The 26,628-nt window shown below is 39.0% G+C and overlaps 1 protein-coding gene across 1 annotated transcript in view; it reads left to right on the top strand.

The window, feature by feature from the left end:
* Positions 1 to 26,628, top strand: part of LOC100555024 (Fc gamma binding protein) — a 42,346-nt gene that overhangs the window by 13,013 nt on the left and 2,705 nt on the right. Inside the window, exons 7-17 of the mRNA XM_062962522.1 lie at positions 836 to 1,415; positions 4,327 to 4,526; positions 6,124 to 6,265; positions 10,301 to 10,629; positions 11,784 to 12,357; positions 14,757 to 15,355; positions 15,996 to 16,560; positions 18,604 to 19,181; positions 20,534 to 21,104; positions 22,662 to 22,861; positions 24,488 to 24,868. Of these exons, the coding sequence (XP_062818592.1) occupies positions 836 to 1,415; positions 4,327 to 4,526; positions 6,124 to 6,265; positions 10,301 to 10,629; positions 11,784 to 12,357; positions 14,757 to 15,355; positions 15,996 to 16,560; positions 18,604 to 19,181; positions 20,534 to 21,104; positions 22,662 to 22,861; positions 24,488 to 24,868 (4,719 nt within the window). The remainder of the gene's footprint in view (positions 1 to 835; positions 1,416 to 4,326; positions 4,527 to 6,123; positions 6,266 to 10,300; positions 10,630 to 11,783; positions 12,358 to 14,756; positions 15,356 to 15,995; positions 16,561 to 18,603; positions 19,182 to 20,533; positions 21,105 to 22,661; positions 22,862 to 24,487; positions 24,869 to 26,628) is intronic.

Below are 26,628 nucleotides of genomic sequence, written 5' to 3' on the forward strand. Positions count from 1 at the left end.
ATTCTGGATATATTGGGATTAACTGCAAGGGAGTTGATATTATTGGATAACGTAGGACTGAAAGGACCAACTCCATGGATCTCATCAGATGTGATGTTCTCTGTTCTTTTTGTTTCTCTGTGCTGTCGAAACAGAGTCTCATGGAGGCCATCACATAATGCAAGGCCATTTCTGATGGGACTCCATAGGACTCAGTTTCAGAAGTACAATTTTTTTTTCATGTCAGGAGCAACTTGAGAAACTGCAAGTCGCTTCTGGTGTGAGAGAATTGGCCGTCTGCAAGGACGTTGCCCAGAGGACGCCCGGATGTTTTGATGTTTTTACCATCCTTGTGGGAGGTTTCTCTCATGTCCCCGCATGGAGCTGGAGCTGATAGAGGGAGCTCATCTGCGCTCTCCCTGGGTGGGATTTGAACCTGGCAGCTTTCAGATTAGCAACCCAACCTTCAAGTCACAAGGCTTTAATCCACTACACCACCGGGGGCTCCGGAAGCACAAATAAACTGAGCCAAGAGTGCCTTTTGAGAAGTCAGGTGTTACCCTACTCCAAATGGGTGAAAGTGGACCTTGACGGGGAAGTGATGTGGGATGCTGGCCATTCCAGATGACAGTCCTTGATGGAAGGGAATGGAGTAAAGATGATTCCCCTGGCTTTCCCCCAGCTTTTCCCCACTTCCGCACCACTCATGGGATAACATCCCAAAAGTGGTCTTTTTCTGCCTTTCTTGGCCATTGCCCACTTTTACCATCTCCTCAATACTTTGCTTCAACCCCTCTAACCCCCAACAAAGCCAATATTCAGTGCAACAAGAAAATTGTCACCTTCTTTCCCTTAGGTGAATGGTATATTCCAGCCACTTCCTATCACCATTGCTTCTGAGAAGGTCAGAGTCTATCAGCATGGCACTAAAGTCCTGTTAGAAACTGACTTTGGCCTCACTGTGAGCTATGACTTGGTTTACCATGTGACCGTTACTGTCCCAAGCACTTACCAGAGTCAGATGCAAGGCCTATGTGGGAACTACAATGGACAGAAAGATGATGAGTTCCTGCTCCCTGATGGCAGCAAAGCCTCAAATGTAGCTGCTTTTGGTGCTGCTTGGAAGGTTCCAGTCCCAGGGGCAACTGAAGCCTGCTCAGATGGATGCTCGGGAAGTGACTGCCCAACCTGCGAGGAAAGGAAGAAGGACATTTTCAAGCAGCACAACTACTGTGGGATCCTCACAGCATCAGATGGCCCCTTCAGAGCCTGTCACAGCAAGGTGGACCCTAGCGTGTTCTTCAATGACTGCATTTATGATCTTTGCTTGGGCAATGGAGACAGGCCAGTCTTGTGCCAAAGTATCCAGAGCTATGTGTCTGCCTGCCAAGAAGCAGGTGTCTCTGTTGAGTCCTGGAGGAATTCATCCTTTTGTTGTGAGTATTGGAGACTGGACACTCGGGTGTGCATAGGTTGAGAAATGAAATGGGAGCATTACCTGACCTAACATTCTAATATTTAGACCAGAGCTTTCCATACTATGCATCATGACACATCAATGTGTCAGCTGTCATGTGTAGATATATCATACGAACGTAAAGAGAAACCTCTGAGTCTGTGAAATAAACAATCTATATACAGTAGAGTCTCACTTATCCAACATAAACGGGCTAGCAGAATGTTGGATAAGTGAAAATGTTGGATAATAAGGAGAGATTAAGGAAAAGCCTATTAAACATCAAATTAGGTTGTGATTTTACAAATGAAGCACCAAAACATCATGTTAGACAACAAATTTGGCAGAAAAAGTAGTTCAATATGTAGTAATGCTATGTAGTAATTACTGTATTTATGAATTTAGCACCAAAATATCATGATATATTGAAAACATTGACTACAAAAATGCGTTGGATAATCCAGAACGTTGAATAAGCAAGTGTTGGATAAGTGAGACTCTACTGTATATAAAAGAGTGATGGCATCAGGGCAGCGGACAAAACAACAAAACTACAGGCCCCCCAACCTTGAAATTTGACAACACAACCCATCATTCACGGCTCTATATTGATACAACAAAAAGAAAAGAAAAATAAAGTCCTAATTACAGGGAGAGGAATAATAGTTTTTATCCAATTGCTGCCAGTTTGAAGGCTAAGCTCCACCCACTTGGTCTCGTAGCAACCTACTCAGCCCAGGGGACAGGCAAAGTTAGGCCTCACTTAGGCCTCTTCCACAGATTATCAGATTTTAACTGGATTATATGGCAGTGTAGACTCAAGGCCCTTCCACACAGCTATATAACCCATTTATAATCTTATATTATCTGCTTTGAACTGGATTATCTTGACTCCATACTGCCATATAATCCACTTCACTGTGCATACTAAACATAAAGACAACCATACAACTGACATTCAATACCACCACTACCTCAACAATTTCTCACCAACACCACTAGACAACGCCACAGCAACGCGTGGCCGGGCACAGCTAGTAGATAATATTTTAAAATGTATATAAATGAAAAGTTTTCATGAGATATGTTTATTTTATAACCAACTACAGTAGAGTCTCACTTATCCAACATAAACGGGCCGGCAGAATGTTGAACAAGCAAATAATAATAATAATAATAATAATAATAATAATAATAATAATAATTATTTATTTATATACCGCCCTATCTCCTGGATGGGACTCAGGGCGGTTTACAGTCATAAAAGCAAACACAAACATTACATAACAACATAATACACATTATTAAACAAAGTAAAATAGTACAGTTATAACAATAAATCACACTTACATGACCAGATCAAGGGGACGGGAACCATAAAACCAATATATTAAAATGTATCATTTTAGGCTAGGGAAATCTTGTGCAATATATTCAGGCCCAGAAATCAGCCAAATATGTTGGATAAGAAGGAGAGATTAAGAAAAAGCCTATTAAACATCAAAATAGGTTATGATTTTACAAATTAAGAACCAAAACATCATGTTATATAACAAATTTGACAGAAAAAATAGTTCATTACACATTAATGCTATGTAGTAATTACTGTATTTACGAATTTAGCACCAAAATATCACAATGCATTGAAAACATTGACTACAGAAATGCATTGGATAATCCAGAATGTTGGATAAGTGAGACTTTACTGTATGTGATTTTTAAAGAAAGATTACTTATTTTTGTCTCCTAAAAGCATGATTTAAAACCAAATATATTTTATGCCAGAGTAGATGTTTTTGGGTAACTGAAATGACACTTCTGAACATCTGCTATATATTTTGTGCATTGGCATAATCTTTGTTCCTAACAATTCAAAGAGATAACCAGGTATATCAGTCTAACAACTAAGAAACCTAATTGCTTTGCATAAATACAAGTGGATATATGCCACTAAAGAGAAGATTCACTCAATTGAGTTTTTAGCTCTTCTCAGGAAGATCATACTTTACAAAAAGGTTATGATTTTCCAAATGGTAGTGAATGCCAATCTGGAGTGGATCCATCAACAGTGACTTAGAAAATACCAACTTACATAACATTTTGCGTTCTTCAGCTAAACTTAAATAGGGGCCTTTTTACTTACTTCGTGACAATCAAAGGACAATTGTCTTTTTTTCAACTTTGTACAACTTCTTGCATGTGCACAGTGGGTGTAATATAAACTAAAGGGTTAGGAATTTAGACCATATGCTTTGTTATTACATGGAAACTTTTCCCCACCCACAATATAGCTTAGGTCATAGAGACTACTATGGCTATAAACCATCATTTACTTAGCTTGTGCCACTGAAAAAAGATTATTAGGTAAAGGTAAAGGTTTCCCCGACGTTAAGTCCAGTCGTGTCCAACTCTGGGGGTTGGTGTTCATCTCCATTTCTAAGCCGAAGAGACGGCATTGTCCATAGACACCTCCAAGGTCATGTGGTCATAGGCATGACTGCATGGAGTGCCGTTACCTTCCTGCCAGAGCGGTACCTATTGATCTACTCACATTTGCATGTTTCCGAACTGCTAGGTTGACAGAAGCTTGAGCTAACAGCGGGCGCTCACTCCGCTCCCCAGATCCGAAACTGTGACCTTTCGGTCTGCAAGTTCAGCAGCTCAGCACCTTCACACACTGTGCCACCAGGGGGCTCCAAAAGATTATTACAGCTTTCCAATTTGCACTATTGGAATTAGGGTTCGAGGCAATATACTTGCTAAAGTCAATATGATATATGCATTGTTATCACCATCTAAAGTAGCCCTAGTATATAGCTACACTATTTTGTTCCATCTGAAATAGCAAAAACATTGATTGAAAAAACTCTCATTTGGGTTTCTTAACCTAGCTCTGAGCTGTCCAGCCAACAGCCACTATGAGTTGTGTGCCGATGTCTGCTCCACCAGCTGTGCCAAGATCACAGACCGCCGACCATGTCCCGAGACCTGTGCAGAGGGCTGCCAGTGTGATAAAGGCTTCTTCTTCGATGGCTTGGGCTGTGTCCCTGCAGAAAGCTGTGGGTGTTTCCACAATGGCCGCTACTACAAGGTAGGCTGAAACTTTGCACCTGAATTTTACTCACACACTCCTTTTGAAAAAGTGTTCTATTACTTTATCTGTGGATTCGGCTTTATTTATTGGCTTTATATTCTTTCCAATGCCAAAATACAAATAATAATAATAATAATAATAATAATAATAATAATAATAATAATAGTAATAATAATAATAAATTATTAACAATAATTTAATAATAATATTATTTGGCCATGCCAAAAGATCTCAGCCGGCATTTGGAAACAATAGACATTGACAAAATTACGATCTGCAAAAGGCCACCCTGCTGGGATCTGCGCGAATCATCCGAAAATACATCACACAGTCTTAGACACTTGGGAAGTGTTCGACTTGTGATTTTGTGATATGAAATCCAGCATATCTATCTTGTTTGCTGTGTCATAATAAAATAATAATAATAATAACAACAACAACAACAGCAATAACAACAACAACAACAACAACAACAACAACGGGTGCCGTGCCAAAAGATCTCAGCCGGCATTTGGAAACAATAGACATTGACAAAATTACTATCTGCTAACTGCAAAAGGCCACCCTACTGGGATCTGCACACATCATCTGAAAATACATCACACAGTCCTAGGCACTTGGGAAGTGTTCGACTTGTGATTTTGTGATACAAAATCCAGCATATCTATCTTGTTTGCTGTGTCAGACTGTTGTTGTGTCAATAATAATAATAATAATAATAATAATAATAATACAGTAGAGTCTCACTAATCCAAGCTAAACGGGCCGGCAGAAGCTTGGATAAGCGAATATCTTGGATTATAAGGACTGATCAAGGAAAAGCCTATTAAACATCAAATTAGGTTATGATTTTACAAATTAAGCACCAAAACTTCATGTTATACAACAAATTTGACAGAAAAAGTAGTTCAATACGCAGTAATGTTATGTTGTAATTACTGTATTTACGAATTTAGCACCAAAATATCACGATATATTGGAAACATTGACTACAAAAATGGCTTGGATTATCCAAAGGCTTGGATAAGCGAGGCTTGGATTAGTGAGACTCTACTGTAATAACTTTATTTTTATACCCCGCCTCTATCTCCCTAAAGGGACTCGGGGCGGCTTATATGGGGCCAACACCCAGGCAAATACAATAACAAACATAAAACATATCAAATAACAGAACCATGCACAAAAATAAAAATTAAACATTAACATAAAAGAATAAAATAGCAAACATTAGTAAAACATGAATTAAAACACAGCAATAAAATCATAAAAACGAACTGGGCAAAAGTGCTCCAAGTAAGTTTCATAAACATGAGGTAGTTGATAAAGTACTACAAGATCATGGGAGAGCTGAAATTATCCACAACATTCCTTCGGGGATTTTCTCTGTATCTTAAAATGCCTTAGAACTTTCCTTTGAAATGTAGAAGAGCGAGAATCCCTACACAGCAAATTCGTATTGCTACAAAAGATGCATCAATAGAGACATGGTTCATTTTAAATATTGTACCAAAATGCCTTTGTTTACTGATATGTACACATGATCTATTGCAGTGTTAATTGACACAACTTTCCATTATGTTAAATTTCCTCCTAGCCAAATGAGAAGGTTCTGCTGAATGTATGCCAGGACAGCTGCACTTGTATTCCAGGGCTGGGGGTAACCTGTGAATCCCACACATGTGGCACCGATGAGACCTGTAAGATCCACAATGGAGTCCTGAGTTGCATCAATAAGGGTAAGCAGATTATTTCAAGCACATTGATTAGTAGAAATTAAGTGAAAGTCTTAACCAGATAGCTATATGTTTAAGGTGCACATTCTAGAATTTATGTGTTGCTAATAGACCACCCTGTTCCACTTTTTTTGTGTGTCAAGAGCGACTTGAGAAACTGCAAGTCGCTTCTGGTGTGAGAGAATTGCCCGTCTGCAAGGACGTTGCCCAGGGGACATCCGGATGTTTGATGTTTTACCATCCTGTGGGAGGCTTTTCTTTAAAATATAAATCTTTATTAGAAGTTTCCATATATATGATAAAATAGCATTGGGGAAAATAAAGAATAAAAAGAGAAAAATAGGGGTAAAAGTGAGGGGGCAGATAGAGGGAAGACAGGGATGGAGGAAAAGAAAAAGAAGGAAAAAAAAGATAAAAAAAGAAAAAAAATTAATTAAAATAGGACTTCCAGGTCATCCGGTGGGATTGGTCTTCTGCTCGTACTTCTTTCTCCTTCTTCATCCAATCTTTTTCCTTTTGTGTGTGTGTATATCTGAATGTGTGACCTCTTTTTTATTCGTTTATCCTTTCTCTTTCTTATTTATGTAGTTCTCCACTTGTTGCCAATTTGTTTCTTTTCTTGGCTTTCCCTGTTGTTTAGACATTAAAAAGGTTAATCTGTCCATATTTTTTATTTCTAAAATTTTAGTTAGCCAATCTGTTTTATTAGGAATTTCTTTTTGTCTCCAAAATCTCCCATATATAATTCTAGCTGCCGTTGTTAAGTATGTTATTATCTTTTCTTCATTTGAACCTGGGGGGAAGTTTGAAATGCCTAATAGGTATATTTCAGGTGTTTTGTTAAACTTTTTATCCAAAATGATTTGTGTACTCTCATGGATTTTTGTCCAGAATTCTTTTGCTCTTTTACATGTCCACCAAATGTGGAAGTATGAACCCTCTTCCTCTCTACATTTCCAGCATTTTGAGCTCATACTTTTGTTTATTAGTCCTAATCTTTTGGGTGTTATATGCCATCTGTAGAACATCTTCGTCCAGTTTTCCTTTAAGTCATATGAATATGTAAGTTTTAATTTCCTACCCCAGCATGCCTCCCATTCTTCCAATTGTATCGATCTCCCAATATTTCTCGCCCATTTAATCATGCAATCTTTAATTATTTCAGTTTCCGTATCCCATTCCAGTAGTATTTTATATATTTTCGATATTGTTTTTCTTTCTGTATTAAAGATTCTATCCCATCTATTATTGTTTTCCATAAAACCCATAGTTTTGTCTTTTTTAAAGAGATCCTTAAGTTGGCCATACTGTAGCCATGATATGTTTGGATACTTTATTTTTATCTCTTGTTGTGTTTTTAATATATGCTCTGAATCCTGTTTCTTTATTAGTTCCTCATATTTTGGCCACCTTGACCATCCCAATAGCCTCCTTTGTGATGCTTCTAAGGGTGATAACCATCCTGGGGTTTTATTATACATTCTGGTTTTGTATTTTTGCCAGGTTTTTATTAATGCTGATCTAATTATATGATTACAAAAGTTTTTCTCTAATTTGGTTCTGTCATACCATAGGTATGCATGCCACCCAATCCTCAGGTCAAAACCTTCTAGATTCAATATTTTTCTATTTTTTATTTGTATCCAATCTCTAATCCATAACAAATTGGTTGCTTCATAATAGAGTTTCAGGTTGGGTAGTGCCAGGCCTCCTCTACTCTTCTCATCTGTCAAATTTTTTATTTTAATGCGGGGCTTCTTCCCATTCCATATAAATTTACTTATGTCTCTGTTCCAATTGATAAAATTTTTCTGATTCCTTAAGATTGGGAGACACTGAAACAAGAATATCATCTTTGGAAGTATATTCATTTTGACAGTTGAAATTCTTCCCAATAGTGAAATTTTTAGGTTTCTCCAAGTTTCTAATTCTTTTTTTATCCCCTTCCATATTTTCTCATAATTATTTTTCAGTAGTTGGATATTTTTTGGTGTGATGTCTATCCCCAGGTATTTGATTTTAGAAGTTATCTGTATACCTAATTGCTCTATTATGGTGTCTTGTTTTTTCTTTTGTATATTTTTCGCTAAAGCTTTAGTTTTGTTTATGTTCATTTTGAAGCCAGCCACTTCCCCATATTCTTTAATGGTCTCAATCCATTTCCCTCCCTGTGGGAGGCTTTTCTCATGTCCCTGCATGGGGGGCCAGAGCTGACAGATGGGAGCTCACCCCACTCCCTGGATTCAAACCAATGATCTTCAGATCAGGTGTTCCGCAGGCACAAGAGTTTAAACTAGTGGTTCTCAACCTGTGGGTTTCCAGGTGTTTTGGCCTACAACTCCCAGAAACCCCAGCCAGTTTACCAGCTGTTATGATTTCTGGGAGTTGAAGGCCAAAACATCTGGGGATCAACAGATTGAGAACCACTGGTTTAACCCATTGCGCCATTGGGTGTTCCAACCCTGTTCCACTCATGCTCTATCACTGAGAACACAATGAATGGCTATAGTCCTCTTTATCATTGTCACTAACTTTCTTCTGCAGAATCTTATACTTCCAGCATAGTTTAGTGGTTTGAGCACTGGACTACACCACTGCAGACCAAGATTGTAATCTCCACTCAACTTTTTTTTCTGTGTCAAGAGCAACTTGAGTCACTTCTGGAGTGAGAGAATTGGCCGTCTGCAAGGATGTTGCCCAGGGGACGCCCAGAAGTTTTGATATTTTCACTATCTTTGTGGGAGGCTTCTCTCATGTCCCCACATGGAGCTGGAGCTGATTGAGGGAGCTCATCCGCGCTCTCCCCAGGTGAGATTTGAACCTGGAAGCTTTCAGGTCAGCAACCCAACCTTCAAGTCACGAGGCTTTAGTCCACTATGCTATTGGGGGCTCCTCCACTCAACTATGAAACTCACTAGGTGACCTTGGGCAAGTGACATTCTCCCAGACACAGAAGAAGACAATGACAAACAAATCTTGCTAGAAGCTGATGTGATGGGATCTCTTCAAGGTGTCCTAAGTCATGAATTGACTTAGGACACCAAGTTCTGAATTGGTGAAGTCAGAACTTGTAGGACAGGAATTGTGGCATGATATGAACCCTCCTCAAGCTTCAAAAGCCACTCTGAGCTTAGTTCCAATACATAATTATTGAAAAAAATATTACATATTTTTTTTCATATCAGAAGTGACTTGAGAAACTGCAAGTCGCTTCTGGTGTGAGATAATTGGCCGTCTGCAAGGACATTGCCCAGGGGATGCCTGGGCAATGTCCCCAGTGGGGCAGTGGATTAAACCCTTGTGGTGACAGGACTGATGACTTGAAGGTTAGGTTGCTGACCTGAAGGTTGCCGGTTTGAATCCAACCCAGGGAGTGTGCGGATGAGCTCCCTCTATCAGCTCCAGCTCCATGCTGGGACACGAGAGAAGCCTCCCACAAGAATGGTGGTACAGTAGAGTCTCACTTATCCAAGCTTCACTTATCCAAGGTTCTGTATTATCCAAGGCAGCCTGCCTTTTAGTAGTCATTGTTTTTGTAGTAAATGTTGCAATGTTTTGGTGCTAAATTTGTAAATACAATAATTACTACATAACATTACTGTGTATTGAACTGCTTTTTCTGTCAATTTCTTGTAAAACATGACGTTTTGGTGCTTAATTTGTAAAATCATAATGTAATTTTATGTTTAATAGGCTTTTTTCTTAATCTCTCATTATTATCCAAGATTTTCACTTATCCAAGGTTCTGCCGGCCTGTTTATCTTGGATAAGTGAGACTCTACTGTATTACTTAACTGCTTCATACCAACACAGGCCATTATAGGCTTCTCAATAATCACAGCATGTCATTTGCTGCCCCATTTTGAGAATACCTGAGTACCACTTGGCAGTACATGGTTTCTCATCCTTCCTCATCACACTTGCTAGTGGCATCTAGACACGGATGTACCCATTGGTTCAAATCTATGGTTTAAACACACCCTGTCTTTACTCTAAATATCATCTAACATTCTCTCTTGTGTTTTCCTTCCATTCCAGATCCGTGTAAAGATTTGCCATGCCGAGAAAAAGAAACATGCAAAGTTAAGAATGGCGAAGCCCAGTGTGTCCCGGATTTCACAGGAACCTGCTGGGGTTGGGGAGACCCACATTATCATACATTTGATGGGCTGAAGTTTGATTTCCAGGGCACTTGTTCTTACACTATTGCCAAATACTGCGGAAATGACTCTACATTAGTTCCTTTCTCTATTGATGAAAAGAATGACAACAGGGGCAACCAGGCAGTATCCTATGTGCGCCTGGCCAACATCTATCTGTACGGATATAAGATCTCAATCTACAAGCAGGAAATTGGAAAAGTCAGGGTATGTCAACTGGTTATAGAATAAAACACCCCTCCAGTGTATAAATAAATTCATTGTTGCCACTTCACATCCCCACAACACAATTATCATGGCTCCATACTACAAAATCATATAATCTGTAGTTTGGTGAGAAAATTAGAATTCTCTGCTTAAGAGTTTAACACTGTAGGTGAGCAGACTAGAGTTATCTAGATAAATGCTCATTATACAATTGTGATACTGGCTAAAATCAATATTAAATATTAAGCAATGAGGATGCAGATGTCAAGAAATTGTCTAAATTGTCTCCCCTTTTGGATATCTACCCCCTTCCACCCAAAAAACCATCTTCTAAACAGCTTCATCTTGCATTATGCTTGTGCGATTTCTCCTAGCTACCCTGTTTCCCTGAAAATAAGACATCCCCAAAAAATAAGACCTAGTAGAAGTTTTGCTGAATTGCTAAATATAAGACCTCCCCTGAAAATAAGACCTAGCAAAGTTTTTGTTTGGAAGCATGCCCGCCAAACAGAACACCAGAGCATGTGGGATTGGTAAATGTACATATCATAGAGTGTTGTACATGGAAATAATAGTAATAACAAGGATGCACAGTTTGTCTGGTTATGCTGGTTTGTGATGACAACTACTGTACAGTATATAATGTTCTTTTTTTTTTGTTCAACAATAAATGTGAATTCTTCTTCATGGAAAAATAAGACATCCCCTGAAAATACAACCTAGCGCATCTTTGGGAGCAAAAATTAATATATGACACTGTCTTATTTTCAGGGAAACACGGTAGCTTCTTCAGAATAATTTTTAAATACTTTTTATTAAGATTTCTTTTATAATACAATAATAATATAATAGTAATAAAGAAGAAAAAAGAAAAGAAAAAAGGAAAAGAGAAAAAGAAAGATTAATATATAGATATGAAAAAAGGGACATAAATAGAACAGATTTAAGACTGCAAGTTAGAGTATCTATTTTGCTATGTGTATTACCTACACTAAATTGTGTATATTCTGGAAAAAAATAATTAAAATTTTTGTTATTATTGTTATAGTTACTTAATTTCAGTATATAGAAAAATAGCTCTGAGCTGTCCAGCCAACAGCCACTTACTGAGAATAATTCTTTATCTGTTTTGTTTTCATTGCTCTTTTCCCTAGTTAAATGATACAATTGTGAGCCTTCCACTGAATCTTCTGGATGGGAAGATCAGGCTTTACCAGAGTGGTTCCAATGCAGTTCTTGAGACAGATTTTGGACTCCACGTTACATATGACTGGAACTGGCACCTGGTAATTACTCTTCCCAGCAGTTATTACGGAGCCATGTGTGGGCTCTGTGGAAACTTCAATCAAAACCCAGGAGATGATATGACCTTCCTCAATGGGACCAAGGCTCCCTCCATTGTAAGCTGGGCCAGCAGCTGGAAAGTCAAGGACCGGGATCCCTTCTGCTGGGATTACTGTCCAAGGGATTGCCCAACATGTGATGACAGCAAGAGAGAGTTGTATGGAGAAGAACGCTATTGTGGTCTGATCAGCAAAACTTCAGAAGGGCCCTTCAGAGAATGTCACTCCATAGTGAATCCAGATGACTTCTTTGATAGTTGCATTTATGATGTCTGCCTAAATGGAGGAGCCCAGAACATCCTCTGCCAGGCCTTGGAGGCCTATGCGAAGACCTGCAGAAAAGCGGGTGCCACCATATATGATTGGAGGACACCCTCTGGATGTGGTGAGTGTTCTTTCTCCATATAGACAACAGATTTATTGTAATTTGGGCGACGAGATCATAGCTGACAGTTCTTTTATCAGTTGCAAATGTTTCTGTATATACGTAATGTCAGTAAGAACATTCAACTTTGTCCTATGCCCTTCCAATTATTTATTTATTATTTATTTATTTACTACATTTATACCCTGCCCTTCTCACCCCGAAGGGGACTCAGAGCAGCTTACAAATTAAATTTACATACAATATTATGTTATACAATAAAATACCATATTGTACTACCGTATATACTCGAGTATAAACCGACCCGAATATAAGCCGAGGCACCTAATTTTACCACAAAAAACTGGGAAAACATTGACTCCAGTATAAGCCAAGATACCAATAAAATTACATTAATCAGTAGTTTAAATGTTTTTGAATCTTTACATCAAACTGGAATTTAAGATATGACTGTTCAACTCCGATTAAATCATTATTTTCATCTTCGATGTAAATGTGCTTATGTATCCTTTTAATAATAGAGTGAAATAGTAAGTGTAATCATAATAATAATAATAAATGCAGTAAAATAATAAATGTAATAATAGAGTAAAATAATAACTGTATTAATAATAATAAAAATAGAGTATAATAAATGTAAAAGTAACAACAATAATAGAGTAAAATAATAAATGTAATAATAATAATTAATAGAGTAAAATAATAAATGTAACAATACCAATAATAATAGGGAAAAATAATAAATATACCATATATACTTGAGTATAAGCCGCCCTGAATATAAGCCCACCAGGACCCTCACCCGAGTATAAGCCGAGGAGGGTTTTTCAGTCCTAAAAAAGGGCTGAAAAACTAGGCTTATACTCGAGTGTATACAGTATATCTATATATTTTAATATTATTAATAATATTACATGTAATATATAATATATAATGAATATTATTTTATTCTATTATTATTATATTGTATTACAAAATAATATTATTAATATTATATGCATATACAATACATTATAATATTATATATTATTGTAAATTATATTGTGTGTGTGTGTATATATATATATGCATGTGTGCACACACATATATACATATATATATAATTAGCATATATGTTGTACAAAACAGAATCGGAATAATTCTGGAGCTAGATAACTGAGTCCAAACCCATGCCACCAGCACAGAGGACGGAAATTACATTCAAAGAGACTATACATAAGGTGTTAAACCCAATTTTGGGCTAAAACCAGGTCTATCCGCCCCTCCAGTTTCAATAGTTTTGACCCTCTTTTTTTGCAAAAAAATAAAAAATAAGAGATAAAAAGCAACAAAACAAAAAGGCAGAATTTTTATATAATGCTTAAGCTACACAGCAAACGACTACATAAAATACAAAATTAAATCAGAAACAAACACACTGATTAAACAGATACCTACATAGATACACAAACCAAACTAACAAACGAACAAGAGACACAGGTACACTTCTACAAACCTCATTCTATCTGTTAGTGTTTATCCCTTAGTATTCTACCCCCTATAGAAAATCTATAAATATAAAAGAGTGATGGAATCCTGGCACCAAGCAAAACAACAAAACTAAACACCCCCCAACCTCAAAATTTGACAACACAACCCATCATTCACGGCTCTAGGTTGATACAGCAAAAAGAAAAGAAAAATAAAGTCCTAATTACAGGGAGAGGAATAATAGTTTTTATCCAATTGCTGCCAGTTTGAAGGCTAAGTTCTGCCCACTTGGTCTCCTAGCAACCTCCTCAGCCCAGGGGACAGGCACAGTTAGGCCTCACTTAGGCCTCTTTCACAGATTATCAGATTTTAACTGGATTATATGGCAGTGCAAACTCAAGGCCCTTCCACACAGCTAAATAACCCATTTAGAATCTTATATTATCTGCTTTGAACTGGATTATCTTGACTCCACACTGCCATATAATCCACTTCAATGTGCATACTAAACATAAAGACAACCATACAACAGACATTCAATACCACCACTACCTCAACAATTTCTCACCAACACCACCAGACAACGCCACAGCAACGTGTGGCCGGGCACAGCTAGTATGATATAATTTAACACTTCTGATAACACTTTTCCAATTAATTAATCTTACAACTGACATTTGCCCATATTGTTGACAGGTTGTTCACTTTGACCAATTGCAGATGTTCACAAGCCACTCTTTTTGCATTAGAATAAGACGTTCCTTCCATCTCTGCACGACCAAAACTCTGTTCACAGTCCAGGTGTTTATAGTGCTATTACACTACAGTGTAATACAGTTTAATACAGTGTAATTACAGTGCTATATCTCTTGATTTCCTTCTGCCTTTCACATATGGTAGTCTTACCCTCCCCTCTTTCTGTCTCACAGTCTTGCCATGCTCAGAAAATAGCCATTATGAGTTCTGTGGCAATGCCTGCACGGCTACCTGTTCTGACCGCACTGCTTCCTCTTCATGCCATGAACCATGTGTGGAAACCTGCCAGTGCGACGACGGCTATGTCCTCAGTGTCGACAAGTGTGTGCCCATTGGGAGCTGTGGCTGCACCTACAATGGCTTCTACTATAAACCTGGGGAGGAATTCTGGGCCGATGAGAATTGTGAATCTCACTGCACATGTGATTCCAGCCTGGGGATTGTAGTTTGCAAACCAGCCAGCTGCAAAGCTAATGAGAGGTGTGCAGTGGACAATGGGGTCCGAGGCTGTCTTCCTGTTGGGTTTGCTACTTGTTTAGCATCTGGAGATCCGCACTATACTACCTTTGATGGGAAAAGATATGATTTCATGGGGACCTGTGTCTACCAGCTGGCAGGCTATTGCGCCGATGACCAAACCCTTACACCTTTCACTGTGGATGTGGAAAACAACAACCGAGGCAACAAAAGGGTATCCTACACTAAAGTGGTAACTTTGAAGACTTATAATGTAACCATTGTCCTGAGCCAGGAGCATCCACGCAAGATTCAGGTATTGACATTAGGAAAATGAGTGGATCTATATGGAAGTTTTTGTCTTTTTTGGGGGGGGGGGGGTGTTGTGGTAATCTCTGAGCAGTTAGACTCAATTTAACCCATTCTACCAAAAATCAGCAGAGTAGCAAAAGCAAAGCTTTCAAATGCAGCAGTTACTTACGGGGCGAGCAAGAGAAGCCTTTGGCCATTTAGGATTGCAATGGACTGCAGAGTCTCAATAAAAGTTCAAAAAGGTATTTATTCAGGTAAAAAGAACTTCATTGTAGATAGAAAGTCTTGGGAACTGTCTAGTCTACTCTAGACTGGTTTCTAAGGAAAAATAAGAAAGGAAAAATAACGAACATCTAAATAGTTACATCTTGCCAGGAGAGATGGCAGGACGTGTTGTTAGCTTGAAGAACAAAGGGAGAAGAGACTGAACCAAAATGGTTCCAACCTCATGGTCCAGTTTATTGGGGCCATAAAAGACATTCTGACCAATGGGAAGTTAGTGTCCCTAAAGATTCACATTTCAACTGTCTTTGAAACCAGAGATTTACAGATTGTATAGTCTATGATGTCATGTCAGATATGTTCATGATAGCGGAGTATCTCAAAGAGTTCATCCAGTGATGCATTAAATGCCTCTGTTTTAGGTGAATGATGTTTTTGTGAACTTGCCTTTCTACTATGAAGACATGATACAGGCTTACATCCGTGGGAATGAGGCCTTCATCAAGACCAATTTTGACCTGACAGTAACCTTTGACTGGAAGAGTTATGTCAAAGTGTCTGTGCCCAGCACTTATTCCAATGCCCTTTGTGGCCTCTGTGGCAACTACAATATGAACCCCAAGGATGATTTGATCATGAAGAATGGGAACCAAGCTTCTAGCGTATCCCAGTTTGGAGAGAGCTGGAAGGTGGCAGAGGCCCCGGGTTGCTCTGTGGGTTGCACCACTGATTGCCCAGTCTGTGGAGAGGAACAGAAACTCATCTATCAGGGTAACCAATACTGTGGGATCCTCATCAAAAAGGATGGCCCATTCAGACATTGTCATGGCATCATTGACCCAACTCCCTACTTTAATGATTGTGTCTTTGATACCTGCCAGTACCATGGTCAGCACGACACGTTGTGTAATGCCATCAGTGTTTATTTGGCAGCCTGTCAGGCCCTGGACATCCAGGTTGAACAATGGCGATCGGACTCTTTCTGCAGTAAGTATCATCTCTTGAACTCATTGTGTAGTTGTCTGTAAGCAATTGCTGAGCAAGTGCACACACAAAAACATTTATTTGTGTTAAAAAATAATGTTGCAAAAGGGTTTATGCTCCTGTTTTGTTGAATTATAATGTTTTGATTGATATTTTTCCTTCCAAAATTTATTTGACAAAGGAGATAAATATCTGCCTGAGGTCAACCCCACTACCATCACCATCCAGAGACTCTTTTCTTCCAAACACCTGGGTGCCCTTTCCTCTCACTTTACTCAGCCACTGCATCTTAGGCCCATTCTACACTGTCAAATAATCCAGATTATCAAAGCAGATAAACCATGTTATCTGTTTTGAAATGGATTATACGAGTCTGCTGAAATTCTAGCTCAAATGGAGCTGCTTCTGAAGGTCCTTCTAGAGGGCTGATTATGTCAAATCTTGACTGTGGCTCCTTCTCAGAGAAGGGCATGAAAATAGTTTTCTAGGCTAATCAATAAATACTTTGTAGTAACAAAACTTTATTAATCCATTTTAAAACTCACCTTCGGAGCTACCAAAGTTTCAGATGCCCAAGGTTCATGGACTTGGAGCTATGGTGAAAACACAAATGCACGAGTTGATTCATTCTCAGTTAATTATAATATGTCAATAAGATCATTAGACCAAAAAATCCAGAACCCCATTGATTTTAATTTAGCAGAGGTAATAACTTCAAATCTGTCCCTCACATATAATCATTATGCAGTATTCAAAGAACAGTGGTTCTCAACTTGTGGATCCCCAGATCTTTTGGCCTTCAACTCGCAGAAATGCTTACCTGGACTTCCCACAGATATATATAAACATTCCTTGCTTAGTTTTTTCCATTCCTCACAACCTCTGAGGATGCCTGCCATAGATGTGGGTGAAATGTCAGGAGAGAATACTTCTAGAACATGGCCACACAGCCCTGAAAACATACAACAACCCTGAAATGCTAACAGCTGGTGAACTGACTGGGATTTCTGGGAGTTGTAGGCCAAAACACCTGGAGACCCACAGGTTGAGAACCAGCCTGTGGCGCAGGCTGGTTACCAGCCAGCTGCAATAAATCACTCTGACCAAGAGGTAATGAGTTCGAGGCCAGCCCGTATCGGGGTGAATACCCAACAATTAAAAATAAAAAATAGCCCCTGCTCATTGCTGACCTAAGCAACCCGAAAGATAGTTGCATCTATCAAGTAGGAAATTTAGGTACCACTTATATGTGGGGAGGCTAATTTATGACACCATAATAATAATAATAATAATTTATTTATACCCCACCACCATCTCCCCAACGGGGACTCGGGGCGGCTTACATGGGGCCATGCCCAGAACAATACAATATAACAAAATATAAAAACAACATATCAAACACAATTAAACAATCCAATAGATAATAATATACATTACAGCACAAAGTCAAAAAAGCAATAAAAACAAGGGCAGGCCGCATGAACACTAAGTTAAAACTCGGGGTGAGAAAGAAATAAGAATAAAAACCACGGGGACCAGGGACATAAGATAATGGAACAGTCTAGAGGATAGATGTTGGAGGGGAGTAACAAAAGAAGTATATGACAGTTACTCTCCAAAAGCACAACGGAAGAGCCATGTTTTTAAGTCTTTCTTAAAAGCTAATAAAGTGGGGGCTTGCCTAATCTCAATGGGCAGTGAATTCCATAGTCCATAAAAGTCATCCAGCCACCGTTGGAATGAGGAAGTGCTGTCGCAGTGGATGATGAAGCAGCTGCTTCCCCTGTAGCCAGAATCAAGCATACCCTCAGGAAGCTGGAAGCTGGAGAAGGTTTAAATTGCCTCTGCGTCTGTCTCTGTCTCTGTTCTATGTTATATGGCATTGAATGTTTGCCTTATATGTGTACAATGTGATCCACCCTGAGTCCCCTTTGGGGTGAGAAGGATGGAATATAAATACTGTAAATAAAATAATAAATAAATACTCTAAAAGAACTTACATGTGAACTTGAAATTCTCCATGTTCTACTTTGTCTTTTCTTTTAGGTCTTTCTTGCTCACCTAACTTTCATTATGAGCTCTGTGGAAATGGCTGTCCAGCAACCTGCTATGGTCTCTCTTCTCCCTATGGCTGTGAACCATCATGCAAAGAAGGTTGCTATTGTGATTCTGGGTTTGTCTTGAGTGGAGATCAATGTGTTCCTCTTGGCGACTGTGGCTGTTCATATCAGGGCAAATACTACAAGAAGGGAGAGGAGTTCTATCCCACTGCAAACTGCCAGAAGCACTGCCGCTGCGCTGGCAATGGAGTTGTTGAATGTCAAGATATTTCATGTGGCGCTCATGAGGAATGCAAAGTGGAGAATGGCATCCAAGGTTGCCATCCTGTGGGTTGTGGCAAATGCACTGTGACTGCTGGATCTCACTATTTGACTTTTGATGGACGGGCCTATGATTTCCAGGGGACCTGCACCTATGTTTTAGCTGAAGTTCATTTGAGAGTTTCTAAGTTGGCAAACTTTTCTATTCTGGTGGAGAATGAAAGGTCCTTGACCAAGAAAGTTGTGGTCTTTTTTGACGAATACATTACTATTCTTGAGAAAGCAATGAAGTGGAACATCAAGGTAAGTCTTACCGTGAGTTTTGTCTCTTTGGAAAATAAATATTGACAACATTAACCCAACGTTCTTAGAATGATTTTAGAGAGACATGCATCTCCTTTATTTCTTCAAACCTCATGAACCAGGATTGCCAAATATCAATGGCTGACTCTGAAAATTAGGTTATGGTCCCTTTCTCTAGTCCTTAGGGCAAGGAAGAGAAATATCTGGGAGATACATCTGTCTTGAAAAGTGTATTAATATATATTTCCCTTATTTTTGGTGCCATTGATTTGAATGGAAGACTACATGCAATTTGTATTGATGCTTAAGATTTCATCAGAGTGTGTCCATATTAAAATCACCCGATTAATATTAACAGCCCCAGTGGCACAATGGGTTAAACCCTTGTGCCGGCAGGACTGCTGACCGAAAGGTTGGTGGTTTGAATTCTGGGAATGGGGTGAACTCCGTTTGTCAGCTCTAGCTCCCCATGCGGGGACATGAGAGAAGCTTCCCACAGGATGGTAAAACATCAAACATCCGGGTGTCCCCTGGGCAACATCCTTGCAGATGGCCAACTCTCTCAAACCAGGAGCAACTTGCATTTTCTCAAGTCGCTCCTGACACACACACAAAAAAACCCCTCTCATCTAGGACCATATCCTAAAAACATCCTATGTCTCAGGTTTTTGGACTCACCTACTGATCTTACAACCTTATCTTTAGGAAATATGACAGAGGATGGATTGCAAGGTGGGAGAGAAAATTTCCCTCCATGCTTTAGGTCCTATCTTTCCTGGAAAATATATGGCTTAAACTAATTATAATCATAGGTGGCCAACTTGTGGTAAAGCCTTTACCTTGAGGCTTGTGCCAAGCCTTTACCTTGAGGCCTTGGCCAACTTTCTGTCAGTTTGAAATGACATCAAATATTCTTGGGGGAATACATTTCTACGACAGTCTGATGTAGCGTGAAAATGTTACTAACTCTACTACCATTCTGTTAAGTCCAGTTGTGTCCTACTCTGGGGGTTGGTGCTCATCTCCATATCTAAGCTGAAGGGCCGGCGTTGTTCATAGACACCTCCAAGGTCATGTGGTCGGCATGACTACATTGGAGCACCATTACCTTCCCGCCAGAGCAGTACCTATTGATCTACTATTTTCGAACTGCTAGGTTGGCCGAAGCTGGAGCTAATAGCAGGTGCTCACTCCGCTCCCCGGATTTGAACCTGGGACCTTTCGGTCTGCAAGTTCAGCAGCTCAGTGCTTTAACACACTGTGTCACCGGAGGCTCCAATTATAATCATATGCGCTGCAAATATGTACCAATGGCAGTGTTTATAGTTTAATTTTCTTTGCTATTAATACAGGTGAATGGAGAACTCTACACTTTGCCACTAAGTACAACTGATGGGAAACTCTGGGCTAACCAAGAAGGGAACAATATAATCCTCCAGTTTAATTCTGGCCTCAAAATCCTTTATGACTCCTCCTCTTATGTCTTTGTCTCGGTACCTAGTACATATCAAGGACATCTCAGTGGCCTATGTGGTAACTTCAATAATGATATGTCAGATGATTTCACTCTACCAGATGGGAAAAGTACCCAGAGTGTTGATGAATTTGGTATTTCTTGGAAACTTCCAATTGGTGGTGTCAGTTGTGTAGATAGCTGTGGGGACAAATGCCCCATCTGTGATGCAAGTAAGACAGCACCGTATCAGCCAGAGAGTTCCTGTGGAATAATAAAAGCCACAACAGGCCCTTTCAAAGATTGCCACTCCTTGGTGAATCCTGCTGAATACTTCAACAGTTGTTTGTATGAAATGTGTGCATCCAGTGGTGCAGGAGAGACCCTCTGTCGGAGTGTTCAAGCTTATGTTGCTGCGTGCCAGGCTGCTGGAGTTACAATTGGTGCCTGGAGAACAAACACTTTCTGTCGTGAGTTTGCACTTTTATAATATTCTATAAACACACTGCACATCAAGGCTTTGGATATTTTTCTTCAGATTTCCTCAGTTCATTGCCCTTTGGGATTACTAGACTCAAGTTTTAGGATTTTAAAAATGATTATCTGTTTTATTTTTTTATTTGAATCAGCAACAAGTATGTGTATGATCAGATGATTTTTTAAAATTGGGTCCATATTCTACATCTATTGACAAAACCGAATGGCCAGAATTTTACTGATTATAGCCATAAACCACAACAAAGTACAGTAGAGTCTCACTTATCCAACATTCGCTTATGCAACGTTCTGGATTATCCAACGCATTTTTGTAATCAATATTTTCAATACATCATGATATTTTGGTGCTAAATTCGTAAATACAGTAGTTATTACGTAGCATTACGTAGTAGTATTGAAGTATTTTTTCTGTCAAATTTGTTGTATAACATGATGTTTTGGTGCTTAATTTGTAAAATCATAATCTAATTTGATGTTTAATAGGCTTTTCCTTAATCTCTCCTTATTATCCAACATATTCGCTTATCTGAAATGGCAGACAAAGGCTTGAGGAAATGAGACAAAGAGAGTTCCGGTGGCTGTAGAAAAAAATGACGTTTATTCTCAGTGGCCAGTGAGAATATAGACCCTTCTGTCTCCAGGAAAAAAGGGTACAAGAAAAAGGAACACAAATCCTTATATACTATTTCAGTCTGCCTCCATCTACGTCACATAGGTATTATCCATCACCAATTAGTGTCAAAAAAGTCCTACTCGGCACTTAACTAAAAAGCTATCTTTGCATTTTCCTAAAATATAGACTACTTCAAGACCTCTGACCCTCCATTAGCCTTATCTCTGGAATTCTTATCTCAGCTTTTAGGGGTTCTCATTAATTAAGGAGTTCCCCCTTATCTTAGCTGTCAGAGAGCCATTAGCACTCCCCTCATGGCGCCAGGTCTTATCTTGACATCCCAAAAAGCCTTAATTTGTCTTTTGTCCATTAGCTTATCTATTCTTGTTGACACTTAACATATGTCCCTGGCACTTAGGGTGAACTTTGGTCTTTGCTATGGGGAGACATCTATTGCTAGGCAGAATGTATTTTAAGGCTACGCACACAATCTGCTGGTGATTACATATTCTCCTATTTCTATTTCTTAACATGATTACATTCAATATATAGTTTCCAATACAAGTATTATATTTTCCCAATACACCTTCATCATATCCAATGTTCTGCCGGCCAGTTTATGTTGGATAAGTGAGACTCTACTGTATAGTATTGTTTGTACTATACTGTGCATAGCAAAGTATAGTACAAACAATATATTATGTTACGTGATATAATATAAATTGTATAGAAAGTTTAAGAAGAAACAAAAGCTTCCCATATTAAATTTTCCAAGGCATCACACTTTCTTGCTATCAGAACAAAATCTATCCCACCTGTCAACAAAATATTTTTCTAGCAACGTATACCTTGTACCCAATATGAGTTATCCTTTTTCTGTCACCTCTACTATGAGTTTCCCTGTCTGTTTTTTCAGCTCTCACCTGCCCATCCAACAGCCATTATGAGTTATGTACAAGGACATGTGATTTCACCTGCAACGGATTGTCCTCTCCAGGACAATGCACCAAAAAATGCTTTGAAGGGTGCCAATGTGACAGTGGCTACCTATTTGATGGAGACAGATGTGTGCCAATGGAGAACTGTGGCTGTGTACATGAGGGCCGCTACATCAAGGTAAGTGAAACTGTTATAAGTTATTATCCATTCATGTGTGCATATAGCTTTTTTTACTCTGATATGAAAAAGGAACAAAGAGCATAGGACCCCTAAGTATTGTGGGATTACAACTTCTGTCAGCACCATCCAACATAAGGCAAGGGGTGATAGGATTTGTAGCCCAATAACATCTGGAAAGTTACATATTGTTAATCTTTGTTTTAGGAGCAAGTTTCTCTGAGCTCCGAGTAAACTTATGACATAATGGAGGAGAATGTGCTGCTTGTCTTGGCATAATGCAGTGGTTCTCAACCTGTGGGTCCCCAGGTGTTTTGGTCTACAACTCCCAGAAATCTCAGCCAGTTTACCAGCTGTTAGGATTTCTGGCAGTTGAAGGCCAAAACATCTGGGGACCCACAGATTGAGAACCACTGGCGTAATGGAAGTCTTCCAAAGATAGTTTATCTTATGTTTCTAAGTAGTCAACATGCTTCTCTAAGTTATCAGAGAAACATTAAGCAGAATTATTAAGCTTATTCATATACAAACTGCAATTAATAGTTAATAGTCGGTGACTTATGACTGCTCATAAAACAAAATCTCATGTAAATATAATTACAGTGTCTTTAAGCATGGTATTTTAGGTATTAAACACATTTTTATTGCTGCTTTGCAAGCAATTAGATAATTGTTTGCAATTTGACTGGTGAGAATATTCAAAAGTGCTAAAAAATGTTTCCTGAGTGTCACAAAACTCTGGAAAAGAACCATCGACTGACAAGAATCTTCACAGTCTAAGACTTACTGTAAACAAAATGTGGACGTAGTTCTTTTCTACAGGAAACAGCATTTCTGCAGAGAAAATCTTTATGCCCAAGAATATTATTTTTCTGCAAAGCATAATGCCATACATGGTGACTTATTATGCATGCCATTTGTGCATGGATTTTTAAGAGGAAAAAACTTTTCGTGGAGGCTTCTATGCAGAAAATACTGTTTTCCAAACAAAAGAGTTTTGTTCAGAATAAGGCTGAACTGTAAATAAGGTAAAGGTAAATAAGGTAAAGGTCCAGTTGTGTTCGACTCTGGGGGTTGGTGCTCATCTCCATTTCTAAGCCAAAAAGCCGGCGTTGTCCGTATACACCTCCAAGGTCATGTGGCTGGCATGACTGCATGGAGCGCCATTACCTTCCCGCCGGAGCGATACCTATTGATCTACTCACATTGGCATGTTTTCGAACTGCTAGGTTGGCAGAAGCTGGAGCTAACAGCGGGCCGGGTTTGAACCTGGGACTTTCGGGTCTGCAAGTTCAGCAGCTCAGCGCTTTAACACACTCTAAACAAGAAAATGGTCAATTTTATTCATTGCAGTTATGATCCCAAATTGAATTAGCGGCATGGATGGCAAACCATTTCTTCATAGAATTATTTTCAAAATCGTAGTCTTACAATATTTTTTTTATTCTGAGTACCTGTGAACTTAGACCTATATAACATGTTGATTTGCACCTACATGCATAATGTTTTTTTTTGTTTTGCAAGATATATTTGTAGAGTTATCTTGATTTCACTATGTGTACTGTTCATAAATATTTGCATTTTATTTTTAACATGGTCTCCTTTTTGATGCTGTGCATTTTGCAGGCTGGAGATGGTATAATCTTAGAAGACTGTTTGAAGAACTGCACCTGCCACGCTTCTGGCCAATTCGTTTGTGAGAAAACCAACTGCCCAGAAGACGCCATATGTTCCCTCCATAACGGTGTGCGTGGTTGCCTGGGGCCCATGGGAGAGTGTGTACTCCAACCTGGAGCAATGCTAACCTCATTTGATGGTACCTCTGGACATATCCTCTATGAAGGAATTTATGAAATAGCTTCTCTTTGTAATCAAAACGACCCTTTTTGGTTCAGGATTATAGCAGTGGTCCAATTATGTGACAATTGGGATCTGGAAGCTGTGTCGACCATACATGTCTTTTTCAAAGGAATGTTCATCACAGTGAAAAGCACCAATGAAACTTGGGTAAGTATCTGAAGCAGGATGAGATCAATTAGAGAAGCTGGGGGGATGATGGAACATATAATGCTTCTTGCACTTATAAAAAGATTAAAGCACATTTACATTCCAAAATGGCTAGACTTCTATAGTCTGCAACCCAGTAAAGCAAGTGAGAAGGAAAAAATGTCCACAGGAATACATATATTAACAATGTTGCAGCACAAAATATGCCTATGTTTGGGGTGCGAGATGAGAGAATAAATTCATTATCTAGGAAAGTTGATACATTTGGAAAATACATACAAAAATATAGCATTCGGAGAGGAGAGTATTCACTTTCATTCTTTAAAACAAAATTTGCAAATGGGTATGAGAAATTTTGCAATATTTGTAAATGGGAGGACATTTGACAAACTGAAAGAAAGTGACATGGATAGAAGGAAAATTAAATATAAGTGGGAATGGTTGGAAAACACATGTTTTGAGTTTTGCGAAGAATTCTAAACCAATGAAACATTCGGGATTTTGATTCTCTTTTTGACATCTTTTACTTGTGCTTCTCATTTGTCCTTGAAGAATTTCCTCTGCCATTCACTGAGACTTTTCTTTCATTTTTGTTTGCAGATAATGTATTTTTGCATTCCTCCCTTCTGGTTCCTAATCAATTAGGTTTAATAGGGCAAATCTATTTTTACACTAAATCTTGACATTTTACAGGGATGTTCTTCAGGTTGTTTTTTAACAGAATGACTGATTTAATACTCTCTTATTTTTGATATTTGCCATTCGTGGTCTGTGCCATAATCTGCTCCTAGTTTGTTTTTGCAAAGAAAATAATGCTTCTCCATCTTCTATTTCCAATCATGTAGTCTAGTTGATAGCTATATTTAGTCATTCAGGTGATGCCCATGCATACAGTTGCCTTTGGTTGCTTGAAAAATGGATTTGTAATGAACTACTGGTTTTACAAATTCAAGTACAAAGTACTTTCCTGCAAACAAAAGTGCCTCTTAGACTTCTTGAAGAGAGAGAACATATATCTATATATATAAAAGGAGAATGACATCGCTTCACCGGGCAAAACAACAAAACTAAAGGCCCCCCAACCTAGAAAATTGATAACACAACCCCTCATCCACGTCTCTATGTTCTTACAAACAAACTACACATCCCTAACCTCCATGGGGCCAAAAAACCCCAAAAACTGGAATGCTCCATCTGCGCCTGCGCCAAAGGCCAGTCCGAGCACAGACAGCACATAGATCAACCCCTTTGTGACCCACCTTGATTAACACTAAACAGCCTTGCAGCTTCAAAGCCAGCCAGCCTCCTAGGCCACAGCAAAACAAAACAGAACAAAAAAAAAACACCACTTCAGTGTGGATTTTAAACCATTGTGTAGAAGGGGCTTCATATAATCCTGTGCCAGGCAAATCATATAACATTATCAATATAATGTGTAATAATTACTGTGCTCTAATAACAATACACAACAATATAATCTCTAAAATCAGGACACTAAATCAGGGGTCCCCAAACTAAGGCCCGCGGGCCACATGCGGCCCATCGGAGCCATTTATCCGGCCCCCGGGGTGGTGGCTCCCTCCTCTACCAAGAAAGTGTGGTGTGGAGAAGGAGGAGAAGTTTCTTGTCAACCTCTCCTCATGGGCACTTTTCCGGCCGCTGCCGCCGAGGAAGGGCCTCATGAGGCGAGGAAAAGGTGTGCGGCTTTCCTCCCTCACACCATGGGCAGCTTTCCTGCTGCCACCACTAAGGAAGGGCCG

The sequence above is a fragment of the Anolis carolinensis genome, unplaced genomic scaffold (assembly GCF_035594765.1).
Source record: "Anolis carolinensis isolate JA03-04 unplaced genomic scaffold, rAnoCar3.1.pri scaffold_10, whole genome shotgun sequence".
NCBI classification, from domain to species: Eukaryota; Metazoa; Chordata; class Lepidosauria; order Squamata; family Dactyloidae; genus Anolis; species Anolis carolinensis.